We start from the raw sequence: 14,766 nt of genomic DNA on the forward strand, positions 1-14,766 counted from the left end.
GAGCAGGATGCGATGCGTCCCTCGGTACCACCGCCAGAGCAGGATGCGATGCGTCCTCCCGGACCACTGCCAGATTAGGATGCGATGCGTCCTCCCGGACCACCGCCAGAGCAGGATGCGATGCGACCTCCCGGACCACCGCCAAGGCAGGATGCTGTGCGTCCCCCGAGACCACCGCTGGGACAGGATGCGGTGCGACCTTCTGGACCACCGCTGGAGCAGGACAGATGGAGGTGGGACCCCTGCTGGACATGGATGTGGTGCGGACCCTGGGACCACCGCTGAACATGGATGCGATGCGACCCCGGGAACTACCGCTGGACCTGGACAGGCGGAGCCTCTCGGACAGGCGAAGGTGGAATTTCTATTGGACGAGGATGTGGTGCGACCTCTGGGACCACCGCTGGACGTGGATGCGATGCTCCCCCTGGGACCACCGCTGGACGTGGATGCTATGCAACCCCTGGAACCACCGATGGACCGGGGCAGGTGGAGCCTCTTCAAAAGGCGGAAGTAGGAACCCCACTGAGCGTGGACGCTGTGAGACTCCTGAGACCACCGCTGGACGTGGATGCGGTGCGCCTCCTGGGACCACCACTGGACGTGGACGCGGTGCGTCTCCAGGGACCACCGCTGGACGCGGACGCGGTGCGCCTCCTGGGACCACCGCTGGACGTGGACGGGACGGAGGGACTCGAGGCTTGAGCGGCGTAGCTGCAAAACCTTGCGTCTGTGAAGGCCATGAATTAGTAGAAGGTCTCCGGGACTGCCACTGTTGCGTTGTTAGGTACCCGTTGCGCAAGACGGCCGCAGCAGGCCTGGACGAAGGAGTGGAACCTCTGCGTGGCTGTGGCCTGATGGCCAGCCGCGTTCCCCAGAACGGTGACGCCTGCTCCTTCTCTAGTTCCATGAAGTCCAGGAGCGTGAGATACTCCATGACAGGTATGAAGGGGAAAAAAATACTCCCATGGCTGTGTCGGCATAGGGTCAGAGTTTGGCCAGATTATTCCGTCACGCACTGAACTCTGAAGACCCGTGAATACGCCAAACACAGTAAAAAATTGATTAAAAAGTCTTTATTTTTAGCAGAGGTACCAGAGTAGGGCGAGGCTGAGGCAGGGTCAGACACAGGTAGCGATGGGTCCAGCAACACCGACACACCGGCGCATGTGTCAAGCTCATGGAGCGAAACCTGTGTCGATCAGTGTCGATGCGTGTGTTGCTCTAAGAAAAAGTCACGTGACCAACACTGCTGCTGTGTCGCTCATTGCCAAGGCGCCAAACTGTGTTTAAAAGGTATCGACTCTGCATCTGTCAACGGGATGAGTCGCCGCGAAAAAATTACCATTTCAAAGATAAAACAAGACATCCCTCTTTACATCAAGAAAATGGAGCCAGAGAGGAAAAGAAAAGTTTCTGCTGTGTGGGATCATTTTGATCTTTTAACAGCAAATAAGGTACGTGTTTGTCTTTCCTTGTTTCTGCGCATCTGTCAGAGTTGAAAACAGCAATGTGACTGACTCTCGGTGTAAATTATTTATTTAATTTAATTAGGTTAAATGTCGGATCTGCTCAGCGGAGTTGTCTTATACAAATAACAGCACTTCCTCAATGCTGAGACATTACAGAGTCAAGCATGAAAACGAAGAGGAAGCAAATACACCAAGACCGAACACAGGTAGACCTACAGGTGCTGGCCAGTAAATTAGAATATCATCAAAAGGTTGAAAATATTTCAGTAATTCCATTCAAAACGTGAAACTTGTACATTATATTCATGCAATGCACACAGACCAATGTATTTCCAATGTTCATTACATTTAAATTTGATATTCATAAATGACAACTAATGAAAACTCCAAATTTGGTATCTCAAAAAATTAGAATATTCTGAAAAGGCTGAATATAGAAGACACCTGCTGCCACTCTAATCAGCTGATTTACTCAAAACACCTGCAAAGGCCTTTAAAAGGTCCCTCAGTCTTGTTTTGAAGGCACCACAATCATGGGGAAGACTTCTGACTTAACAGCTGTCCAAAAGACAATCATTGACACCTTGCACAAGGAGGGCAAGACACAAAAGGTGATTGCTAAAGAAGCTGGCTGTTCGCAGAGCTCTGTGTCCAAGCACATTAACAGACAGGCGAAGGGACGGAAAAAATGTGGTAGAAAAAAGTGTACAAGCTCTAGGGATAACCGCACCCTGCAGAGAATTGTGACGACAAACCCATTCAAAAATGTGGGGGAGATCCACAAAGAGTGGACTGCAGCTGGAGTCAGCGCTTCAAGAACCACCACGAGGAGACTCATGAAAGACATGGGATTCAGGTGTCGCATTCCGTGTGTCAAGCCACTCTTGAACAAGAAACAGCGCAAGAAGCGTCTCGCCTGGGCCAAGGACAAAAAGGACTGGACTGATGCTGAGTGGTCCAAAGTTATGTTTTCTGATGAAAGCAAGTTCTGCATTTCCTTTGGAAATCAAGGACCCAGAGTCTGGAGGAAGAGCGGAGAAGCACAGAATCCACGTTGCATGAGGTCCAGTGTAAAGTTTCCACCGTCAGTGATGGTGTGGGGTGCCATGTCATCTGCCGGTGTTGGCCCACTCTGTTTCCTGAGGTCCAGGGTCAATGCAGCCGTCTACCAGAAGTTTTAGAGCACTTCATGCTTCCTGCTGCTGACCAACTTTATGGGGATGCAGACTTCACCTTTCAACAGGACTTGGCACCTGCACACAGTGCCAAAACCACCAGCACCTGGTTCAAGGACCATGGTATCCCTGTCCTTGATTGGCCAGCAAACTCGCCTGACCTTAACCCCATAGAAAATCTATGGGGTATTGTGAAGCGGAGGATGCAATACGCTAGACCCAACAATGCAGAGGAGCTGAAGACGACTATCAGAGCAACCTGGGCTCTCATAACACCTGAGCAGTGCCACAGACTGATCGAGTCCATGCCACGCCACATTACTGCAGTTATTGAGGCAAAAGGAGCCCCGACTAAGTATTGAGTGCTATACATGCACATTCTTTTCATGTTCATTCTTTTCAGTTGGCCAACATTAGAGAAACAAAAATTTTTTCATTGGCCTTTAGAATATTCTAATTTTCTGAGATACCAGATTTGATGTTTTCATTGGTTGTCACCTATAAATATCAAAATAAAACGTAATAAACATCGGAAATGCATTGGTCTGTGTGCATTGCATGAATATAATGTACAAGTTTCACGTTTTGAATGGAATTACTGAAATATTTTCAACCTTTTGATGATATTCTAATTTACTGGCCAGCACCTGTATATAGACACTGGGCGTGCTTTGTCACAGTTGTTTTACTAATATATGTTTTATTATTTTGAAATCTAGAATCTAGGAAGATTGCTCTGGACCAAGCAGTCCTGAATTTTATTATAAAGGACTGCCAACCCCTGAGTATTGTGGAGAGTGAGGGGTTCAGGGGGTTGATTCAGGCCCTTGATCCATCTTACGCTTTGCCAACCAGAAAGGTTTGTATACACAATGTCTCAGATAGCTGCTGTTACTCATGTAATATTTTTACAGTGCTTAACAAATGTATTAGACCATCGTCTGATTTAAGGTTTATGACACAGCAAACAAAAATAAACACTTGTGATTCAAATATCATGCATGCTTGAATAATTTCCGTCCGGTGTGTCAGCTCACATTTGGGTATAAAACTGGATTCAGTTTTAAATTCCTACCTTCTATTCAACAGGGCAAAACACAGAGAACTTCATAGCTGGATGTTTTTCTTGCTTTAATGACAGGTGGTCTAATTAATGTGTTGAGTACTAGACTGATCTGATTTTGATTCATTTTCAGACGGTCAAGGAAATGATGGCCAAAAAGCATGCGGAGGAACTCGAACGAGTAAAAAGGGAAGTACAGCAAGCTGTGGCAGTGAGTATAACAGCTGACATGTGGACCTCCTTGAACATGGAGGCTTACTTAGCTCTTACCTGTCACTACATCAATGATAATATGCAGTTGTGTACATCTGTGTTGGGAGTCAAACACTTTCCACAAAGTCACACTGCTGACAATCTGGCCCAAGTCAAAAGGGGCATGGTGGACGACTGGGCCATAACAAACAAGGTAAGGTGTCTTGTGACCGACGCAGCACCAAACATGATAGCAGCAACACGAACTCTTCAAATTCGACATTCAATCTGCATTTTGCACACAAACTAAATTTAATAGTCAAAAAATCCTGTGATCAGATCCCTGAACTTCCATCCATAAGACACAAATCTAGGCAGGTTGTATCATTCTTCAGATCCAGCACCACAGCTAAAGAGAAGCTAGCTCAAGTGCAGCAACAGATGGGACGGCCCACCTTGAAACTTGTCACTGAGGTACCAACACGTTGGAACAGCACGTATCAGATGCTGTCACGGCTACATGATGAGAAAGAACCAGTGTGGGTATCTCTCGCCTCTCTCCAAACAGATTTATCTCCACTCACAGCTGCTGAGTTCAACATCTTAAGGGAAGCACTTCTTGTGCTGGCCCCTTTCCATCAGGCCACAGTGGAGTTGTCTGAGGAGAGGAGAGTTTCAGGATCAAAGGTCATCCCGATGATGAAAATGCTAAATTGTGCACTTGAGCGGAACTCTTTACATCTACACACACAAGCAGCCACACGTCTCAATGACCAGCTTAGACGTCGCGTCACAGACACTGCTTCCATTCTGTAGTCATTAAGTGTGTTGACCCTATCAACACTTTTAGACCCCAGATTTAAAACACTCGGATTTCGTAGTTCCTCCAAGTGTAGTGAGGCTGTCAATCGCCTGAAAATGGAGTGTGCTGCAGTAATTGGTCACACAACATCTGAGCCACAGCCTGGACCTTCATTAGAGCAGATACCCACTTCAGGCAAGTTGTTCAGTATTATCAGTTTATTTTCACATTTGTTTTGTTGCTCATGTGTATTAATACAGAGTAGAAGACAAAAACTAAAACTTCTATGTATTTTTTATTATTTCAGATAATCGGTGGCAGCAGCTTGATCAAGAGGTTGGCAGACAAACCACCAATGCAACAGCTGACTCGATCATTGAGGTCCAGCGCTACTTAGCAGAGGGAAACATCTCAAGACAAGAAGATCCATTAACATACTGGGGGAACCGGAAGACATCCTACCCACACCTTTTCCACCTGGCTTTACAGTTTTTGTGTACCCCAGCTTCTTCTGTGCCCTGTGAACGCGTGTTTTCGAAAGCTGGTGAAAGAGTGTCCTAAAAACATAATAGACTAAATGCCAACACATTGGATAAACTTATTTTTCTTGATAAAAATTTATAAAAATAAAAAAAACTTTTGAGTCAATGACACTGAAATGGGTAATAGCACATTCACAGAACTGTCACTTTAATTGTCACTTGGTATCATTCACAGAATATTTTGAGGTGTATATATTTTAAATTTAGAAGTTTAAAGTAATACCATATGAAGTAGGCTTATAATAGCTTACAGTGTATGCAAGTATGATTAGGTCACTGAATCAGCGTCTGTTGTGTCTCCAGTATGTTGCCTGCAATGATGTTTGAAGTCCAGTAGGTGTCATTATAGAGCAAAACAGCAGCACTGTGTTGACACAGTATCAAAACTATTTGGGGAATATGCTGAAACGCTTCATGAGGCTTCATCTACCCATCACTAGAGACAGGCAAGGTTCAAATGGCAGGCAGCGAGCAAGGTTGGGGTCAGGAGAAAAAACAAGGTCTGGAGACAAAGAGCAGGCAGGGTGGATGGCTGGAGAACTACTGGCAAGGCTGTAATAATCTGGCATCTGTTGACTGGATGGCTGGTTCTTTTATAGCAGGGGAAGCAGGTGTATGGGATGAGGCTGATTACAGGAGCAGGTGGAATGAATGGAGCTGATTGAAGCTGACAGAGGTTGCTGGGGAAAACAGGGCTTGGCTGGAGCTTGGTGAGAGGACAAGGTGAGCTGAATGAGGAGGAAATGATAAGGCAGATGAGGGTAAAGGATGGGAGTCATGACAGTGACACCTGCAAAGAAAAATGCAGCCCATTAACTGGAACCAGGTGTGTTAGGAGAGGTGTGTGACATGCTCGGTTTGAAAGTTAAAAATCTGACAGAGATGGAAAGAGAGTGTGTGCTTACTGTGGATGAGATGGCAATCACTCCAGGCGTGCATCACTCCATCACAGACCCAACTGGGTTTAGCCACCACCGTTGTTCCTGGTCAGCTCTCCGCTCAGCCACTATGAAAACATGAAGATGGACACACAACACAGTTTAACCTTTAATGGTTACATAAGATTTTTGTTTTAGTAACTCTTTGACATTTATTTATTGATAGTTGTGTTATTAATTATTATTTCTTGTCATTCCTTAATAACAAAATTGCAAATGCTAATATTATAAAGCAAGTGGAAATTTGCATTTTTATGGAAAATGTCTAATTTTTAAAAGTGATTGTGTTCGACTACTGTTCTTGAAATATCGTAATTCTATTCTTATTACTTGAGTCCACAAAACAGAACAACATATCTTCTTATGTTCGTGATCCTGTTTGTCTCATGCTTCAGCAGTTCGTTGTAGTCAGTGTTGTTAACTGAAAAATATTAAATAATTACTTGTCTTCACAATCACATTTTCTTTATTATTGGTCTCTCCATTTGTGCTTCCATTTCTGATGCATGTTCGTGTTGATACAGCAACCAGCAAAATATTGTAAAAAAAAATCCCAAATAAAACTAATAATGAAAAAAGTTTATAACCTATTTCAAACTGGGGGTAATATTTTTAAAATGTAGAATCAAACCAACTGAAATAAACCCGTCTACAGCTCGTCCTCCTGCTCACAACCAACAAGCTGCACACAGTTAGCTCATTAAAGGTTATCTAGCTAAAACTGGCAACATAAAATATCACCGTTGGCTTATTTTGGTACAAAGCGAGAGAGGATTATAAGACACCTTTCGTCAAACATTTTGACAGGTCTATTGTTCTTTGACCTTTCATTCCTATTGTTCATTTGACCCTTGACCTTGCCCCCCCTTCCTATCATTAATCAAATGGACAGGTGTATTGTTCAATCTTTGCCCCCCCTTCCGTATCATTAATCAAATGGACATGTGTATTGTTAATTGTCCAGATGGTTTAGACCCCCCACGCCGCATCATCAATGGCGTATTGTTGAGCGTCCATGATATCCCACGTCATAGGCTAATGTGTGTAATGGTGTGTGGTTTCTTTTTTGTGATAGCCCATCGGTTCCCACAGCCCCTCCCTTCTGAGTGTAATCCTATTGTGTTTAACTCTTTAAAAGCTCAGATCTGTCCGAATGGTGAAAAGCCGAGCTCTAAGAAAAAATGATGAACCACGAGGAGCTGAATGAAGCACCAGGCCGCGCTGAAGAGGTGCCTACAGACATGGCTCACTGACAGTGGATGAGTGCGGCCTAACTGTTGTGAATGACAGCCCCACACACTGTCAAGTACCTATGAAATGGTTGTACGTTTCCTCAAAGTTAAAGAATCTGTTTTTGTAGTAGCAGACAAGATGGTATGGTCTGCTAGCTCTTGAGTGAGTGGCAGAAGCTGAAGTCAATGCATGAACTTTTGCAGCCTTTTGCTGAACACACACAAACTCTTCAGAGTGACACATTTGTCTATGTCATTAATACTCTCTTTGAGATGTTCACGTTGGATTTCGTATGTTCAGTCTTAAACTTTGTGTTTAAATGTGTTATTTACATGCAGCTCACTGACACTTTTTGACCAGAACTAAAACTATTGTGTAAAACTCTCTGTCCAGCAGCACATCAAATTAATGGTTGTAAGCACACACACACACACACACACACACACACACACACACACACACACACACACACACACACACACACACACACACACACACACACACACACACACACACACACACACACACACACACACACACACACACACACTTCTCTAAGAAGTAAAGGGATTACATTCAAACATTTGTCTTTGACTAAACCATTCAAACATTTCTATCACTTCACAAAAGCAATGGTTTACCATCCTAAACCATTTAAGGTACTGTTGTAAACCAGCCTGCATACTCAAGCCTATAAGAACAAAAGTTGATCCTTACCTCAGCGTGATGCTTTTTAAGATCTGTTGAGCTTTCTTAAAGTTCATTCTAAACAATTTTGCACGGCCAGCGACTTCTGACAAAGCAAATTACTTCCTTTTTGTTCTGCAGGTGGCGGTAAGTTTTAAAACAAAGATCTGGCTGAACCAAATCGTCACAGAAACAACACACAAAAAGCAAATTACTTACTTTTTTTTGCAGGTGGGCTGAATTGAAAGAGTGGCGGGAAAGTTTTAAAAACAAAGTTCTGGTTCATTCTAAACAAGTTGGCACGGTGATACTCACAAAGCAAATGACTTGCTATTGTTTCAAAGAGCTATTTAGGTGAAAGCTTAACCATCGCCTCCTGCCTTTAGTGTCACATTTTGTTTTCACTGTCACACACACACACACACACACACACACACACACACACACACACACACACACACATTATAGCGTAACTCGCATGTGGGGCCCGAACTTTTTTCCCCCAGTTGCAGGGTCCAACCCTTCTAGTGGTACTAGAACGCTGAAAAAAATCAGGCAAGTCCCAAAAAAAATCTTGATGCCAAAAATCACTTTCAATAAGCAAAACTTTAAACTTTTTATAAAAAAGGATTTTAGCTAGTTATGGGGCCCGGTTTCTTACATTCCAGCTTTGTGAGGTCCACTTTACACACACGTTTTTTACTCCGTCGTGGGGCCTTTGTATACATTAAAATGTTTTCTGATCTAAATGGGGATTTCTATCAAAATTTTCATTAAGTTAAACCAATACAAACATGCATGTATACACATGTTATAATTTAGTGGGAAAAAACATTTATACATCGTGTTATTACACTTTTTTTAGTATTTTATGGGGCTTTTTATGAAAATTTCCAATCTTTTAGTTTAAAATAGGATTTCTGTCAAAATTATGTTTAAGTTAAACCCATACAAACATTCATCTATCCCGATTTTATAATTTAGTTCAAGAAAACCTTTAAAGTTTTAGTGTTATGAATCATTGTATCCATTCAGCCATCAATTTCCTTCCGGTTATTCCATCTGGTTAAATAAACTGTACATTTTAAAATGATCTTGTCCCTTTTCCCCTGCTGACCTATTTTCTTCTGTTAATTAGGTCATAATGGTGTTTATTTGAACGGAATACCATTTGGTAGAAAGTACTAACCATAGCTTTTCCTGAGTTTAGGAAAAGGATTACAAATGTAGCCATAGAAAAGATGACCTTTGTTATGCATTTTTTTATACTTTAAGATGTTAAGTGTGGTTCACTTGTATAAATAATATTTTTGCAGTGGTCTCTAGTTAGGAATGAATGCCTTGTAAGTTGTACTCTGGGTACAAAAAGTCCTGGTGCACCTATTTCAAAGTCTAGAAGATTGTCAGATCAGGTCAAGATGGGTGAGTCCATGAACATTAAGTGACAGTTTGACGTAGATCTGTCAGGCTTTTCTAATCCTAGTTTCATCGTCTATTTTCTATCAGAAGCTAATGCAGGACATAGGTGTAGGAGACTATTTTCATGCTCAGCCTGCATGAAACTGACCGATTATTCAGAAATAATCAATGAAAACATTTTTCACTGAACCAAATATTTAATGGAAAAAAGCACAGTTTTAAAAGACTGAATGTGCCATTCAAAGATTTTTTTCCTTCTTTTATTCAGAAGACATTCAGAATAGAAAAACTTGAATAAAAAAAGTTCTAGAATAACCAATAAGGTTTCAAACCCTTTAAAACTGAACATGTCTTTTAACTAATTTGCATAACTGCACTTGTCTATTAATACAAGTTTCTAAAATGAAAATAAAAACATATTCTGGAAGAAACTGAACTGTATTTCCTTTTTCCTTTGTGACGGTTAAGTAGAAATGAAATGTTTTTGTAGTGATGCACGAGTCAGAGAGCGACTGTGGGGGAAGGAGGAGCAGGAGGAGCCGCAAGATCAGCATCATGTGTGCACAGAGTCTCAGCTGGAGCAGATGAGTAACCAATGGCCTCTTCCTATATACAAGGGAAAAAGCTCCTGCACTACAAGCAAAACAGGTATTATGTTATACGTAAATAACTTAAGTGGTGTGCGGTGGGTGTTGTGTTGAGGCAGCACTGTCTGCTACGTTGAGTGCCAATGTAGGCATCTCCTCCTCCAGCTCCTACATGTAGGAAGAGACATCCAGTTACTCATTTGCTCCAGCCAAGGGTTCGTGCACGCAACGCTGATATTGTGGCCCCGCTTGCTCCTCCCTCTCCAGCAGTTGTGCTCCAACTGGTGCTTTGCCAGAAACATTTCATTTCTAACTGACTGGTGACCCACTAGTGTTTTACTCATTTTTTCTCCTCATGCAAGTGATTCTGTTTTTCACATAATATTTCACAGCTCTCCAATCTCTGGTCCCCAGAGCTTCAGGTTCTGCAGCGATGCACCTTTCACACTCTGCCTTACCCGGGACCTGGTTTGTCATTATGCATTTCCTTAAATGTCTGTTTACTGCATTACATTCCTCTGAAGTCCAGCTTCTTTTGGCAGCCATTTCTTTACCTAAGGACATAAAAAAAATTCTGTAGCTTTACAAAATAGCTTTGATAAACCATTTTTAATGACTGTAACTACAACAAACTAAAAAACTCCAGCTTCTGAAAGCTGAGGAATGGCTCATTGACAATAAACAGCCTTTTTGTATCCCCTGGTGGAGAAAAACCAGAGGTGAGGAGAGAAACCAAAGTGTAGAGAAAAATGTAACCAAAAATTGTGCGAGAAATGTTTTCTCAGGTGGTAAAACAACTACCTAGATACCAATAGTTTTGAGACTGAAGGCCAACAACTATGGGGGGGGGGGGGGGGGGGGGAGCAACTGTTCAAGAAAATGCTGGTAATTAAACATGACAGCGAGTCACCACACCAAATCTGTCATAATATAACTTTATTCATACTTTTGGAATTTACTTTACAAATCAAAGCAATGTTGATCATTTTAATCATGCTAATTAGTCATTTTAACTCATAAAATAGTTTTGTGTGTGTGTGTGTGTGTGTGTGTGTATTGCAGCACTTTGGTCAGCTTTTTTTTAAACGCGCTAAACAAATAAATTTGGTATGGTATAGAGAGCATGATGCTTAAGTCGTGTGGGTTTAGTTAGCAGGAAATGTGAAGGAATGAATACACTGATGCAGTTTTAATGTTTGAACTATGCAAAAACAGTGGTGATAAATCTGGATACTGAAAAGTAGAAAGCTTACTGCCCCCGAATGAGGGCTACTCTAGCTCACCTCTCTTTTTGGGCAACTTCTCTTTACACTGGCCGCTAGATGTAGGAACACAAGAAGTCGGTTGGTTGTCTTCTGGCATCAGCAGTGCTGAAATTAGCACAGAAAAGAAAACAAGTTAAACTTGTCTATTTTGAGACAGCAAATAATCTGCAGTGGCCAAGAAAAACAAAAAAAGCTTTACATATTTACACTGTCCCAAATACAGCCGGGTATTTCTGAGCAGTGGGTGTAGCTGTTGCTAGTTTCCCTAATCTACCACCAGTGATTTAAAAAGATGTTGGACACCTTCACCTTGCTGGATGATTACTCACATTGGGCTTTCATGTCATCTCTCTTGTCACTGCTATAAACCTCCCGGATTCTCTAGTCTCAACATCCCACCTCGAGCTCCTTCTGACTGCCTGCTCTGTTGCCCACCTGTCCACCCTTCAGTTACTGCAGTCTTCTGGATTTCCTCTTGCCACACCACTCACTCTGGCAAGACCTCCTCTCTCCCTTCCTTGGGAGCCAACTCAACTCTTAGACTCGTAAACCCTTCTTAACCTTCAAAATGCAACTGCCAATAATACCATAATTAAAGAAACTCTGCTTTCAGACCCACCCCCTTGGACTCTGACCTTCCCCTCCAAGTATCCTGCTTTGTTACTCTTGTTAATAAAAACTCTTACCTCTGTCTCCGTATTGACTTTGTATGTCATGGGTCAGAAAACTTCAACCTACTATTACACTTTTGGAGATTTAACAAAATCTAGAGCCTGATCTTCGCAGTGTTGAGAGATTTGTGGCCGATTCAGAGCACACACGTTTGCTTTGATAAAGCCAATGTGAGAAAGGTTTCTGCCAAAACTAATACAGAGCAGCTGCTAAAATTCCATTATAAAGCAAGGTGCTTGTGTCTGAAGGCCTGCAAACATTAAGGAGTTGGATTCTCCTGAGCTTGCAGTTATGCATAAACTTCTACTCAGCCAGTTCAGAAGGCCACTCCCCCTGGGCTGCCACCTTAACGTGGTAGAGGTGTTTGAGTGTCCCAATGATTCTAGGAGCTAAGATGTCTGAGGCTTTATGCCTCTGGCAGGGTCACCCATGGCAAACAGATCCTAGGGAAGGATAAGACAAAGTGCAGCCCAAAGACCTCTTATGATGAATACTATAAATGGGAACAGCGTTCTCATGCCCAGACGTGGGTCACCGGGGGCCCCGATCTGAAGCCAGGCCTGGAGTTGGGGCAGGCTGGCGAACGCCCGGTGGCCGGGCTTTTACCCATGGAGCCTGGCCGGGCTACATCCCAAAGAGGAGATGTGGGTCCCCCTTTCCATGGGCTCACCACTCGTAGGAGGGGCCAGAGTGGTTGGGTGCAGTGTGGAAAGCCGGGGACCTTGGCGGACTGATCCTCGGCTACAAAAGCTAGCTCTCAACTAGGGATGGGTACCTTTGACATTTGAATCGATCCAGTACTAATTCCCGGTACCTAGGAATCGATACCGGTACTTAACGGTACCAATTTTCGATACTTGCGTGTTTAATATTGTAATTCTCTTTTATAATTAAATATATATTTTTCTCAATATATAACCATATTTGAAAAATATCACGATAAATAACACATAACTGTTTGTATTTTAACATCGTCCTTGTAGTTTTATAAGCTGATAATTAAACTGAAGCAAACATCTTTACTGTGAAATAAATTTACTGCGTATCTTCATTCCTTTTGCAGTCCTTTTTCATTCGATTTTTCCTATTGGGAAGTTAGAATTTCCGAGGAGAAAGCGAACGCACCATTAGCTGATAACAATGGTGGCGATGGAAGCTAATTTATCAAGCTAACGTTATCTTAAACAGTTTATTTAGCTGCTGGAGCAGATTAAAACGATGATGCCTCACACTTAGATCGTTGTTGCTGGTTTCATCTTCTCATAATCACCCGTCGCATTTAGTGAAGCCAAACTTTAGAGCGCGTTCATGTTCTTCTAGTAAGAAATTCGGAGTTCCGAGGAGAAAGCAAACGCACCATTAGCGGAACGGAAGCTAACATATCAAGCTAATGTTATCTTAAACATTTTATTTACCTACAGGAGCAGATTAAGATGAGGATGCCTTAAGCTGGGTGGGCACTGTGCGACATTTTCACTCGCAGCGTTCAGCTTCAGCTCAAACTGTACGACTTCCTCGCAGGGCGGATCTCACGAGCCATGTGCTCACACTGTATGCCTGGTAGCAACACGTCGGACCTAAAATATGGTAAAAATAGCAGTTTTTACACAACACGTCCGACTTTTTTGTCTTGCCTGTTGTCCTTCAGGAGTGCTGCAGGAGGACACACAGGGATTTATGGGGGTTGGATGAGGAAAACAAAAAAAAGTAAATCTGTTTTGTGATCAGTTTAATTTGACATGAACACGACAAACACGCTTTGACAATCCTTGTCATTATGTGCAAAAGACGTGTAGAAATTAAAACGAATAACGTGTGTTAGCAGGCGAGCAGTGTTTATGCATGATTGCGCATGCGCCGTGAGTGGTTCTGACACTTTGTGGGTTGCAGCTGCTCGCAGCGCCGCTTCAACAGTGCGATACCCTCACGAGGGACAAGCAAAATATCAAACACACCAGAAGTCCGTGCAAGCTCAAGATTGCTGATCGGTAGCTGGTCACGTGGTGTTAATCGCCTCTCGTAACCCCCTGTACACTACACGACGCTCAGCGCAAAACTCGCCCCGATCTCGTGGATTCTCGCACGAGTGGAAAATCAGCTCAAAAAAGTGAAAAAAGTCACAGTGTGCGCCCAGCTTTACTTAGATTGTTGTCGCTGGTTTCATCATCACCCAGTTACCCATCACATTTAGTGAAGTGGACCCAAGTTTTGGCATGCGTTCTTTCTACCATGCTGCTCTGTTTACAACTCACTTGCAGCGACCGACGACAACGTCCTTGCGCATGCACAGCTGTCTAGGCAAGTTCTCGTTACGAAGGACGGGTACTGAAACAAGGCACCTTTTCAAATGACGTGAATCTGTGCTCAGTCGGTACTATGGAATTCGGTCAGTACCTTAAAAAGTATCACTACTCTCGACAAGAGGAATGTCACCTCTCTGGTGGGGAAAGAGCCATTGTTGACATGTGGGGTTGAGAGACTCTGACTGGATATTGTTGGACACACCTCAATGCATGGCTCTGGAATCAGTTTCCTCAAGAGGGGTTGGACTCTCTACCACACTGGAGTTACTCCCACTGAAAGGTGCCGAGCAGGGCTGGGCATACTTCTTGCTCCCCATCTTGGTGCCTGTGTGTTGGGGCTTAGCCCGGTAAAGGAGAGGGTAGCCTCTCTCCGCCTTTGTGTGGGGGGGACGGGTCCTGGCTGTGGTTTGTGCTTA

At 43.2% G+C, this 14,766-nt stretch overlaps 2 protein-coding genes across 2 annotated transcripts in view; one reads left to right on the forward strand and one right to left on the reverse strand.

Annotated features, from left to right (window-relative positions):
- Positions 1 to 1,388: 1,388 nt before the first annotated feature.
- LOC139062436 (zinc finger BED domain-containing protein 4-like) lies at positions 1,389 to 5,573 on the forward strand. Its single transcript, XM_070543287.1, has 9 exons — positions 1,389 to 1,457; positions 1,555 to 1,678; positions 3,367 to 3,506; positions 3,844 to 4,116; positions 4,242 to 4,445; positions 4,545 to 4,714; positions 4,784 to 4,899; positions 5,012 to 5,232; positions 5,550 to 5,573. The coding sequence occupies exons 1-9, from the start codon at positions 1,389 to 1,391 to the stop codon at positions 5,571 to 5,573; spliced, it is 1,341 nt and encodes a 446-aa protein (XP_070399388.1).
- A 4,692-nt stretch (positions 5,574 to 10,265) lies between these two features.
- Positions 10,266 to 14,766, reverse strand: part of LOC129159253 (uncharacterized) — a 29,731-nt gene continuing 25,230 nt past the window's right edge. The window contains exons 22-23 of the mRNA XM_070543767.1: positions 11,394 to 11,480; positions 10,266 to 10,664 (exon numbers count right to left, since the gene is read on the reverse strand). Of these exons, the coding sequence (XP_070399868.1) occupies positions 10,447 to 10,664; positions 11,394 to 11,480 (305 nt within the window). The 3' untranslated portion in view covers positions 10,266 to 10,446. The remainder of the gene's footprint in view (positions 10,665 to 11,393; positions 11,481 to 14,766) is intronic.

The sequence above is a fragment of the Nothobranchius furzeri genome, chromosome 13, assembly GCF_043380555.1.
Source record: "Nothobranchius furzeri strain GRZ-AD chromosome 13, NfurGRZ-RIMD1, whole genome shotgun sequence".
NCBI lineage: Eukaryota > Metazoa > Chordata > Actinopteri > Cyprinodontiformes > Nothobranchiidae > Nothobranchius > Nothobranchius furzeri.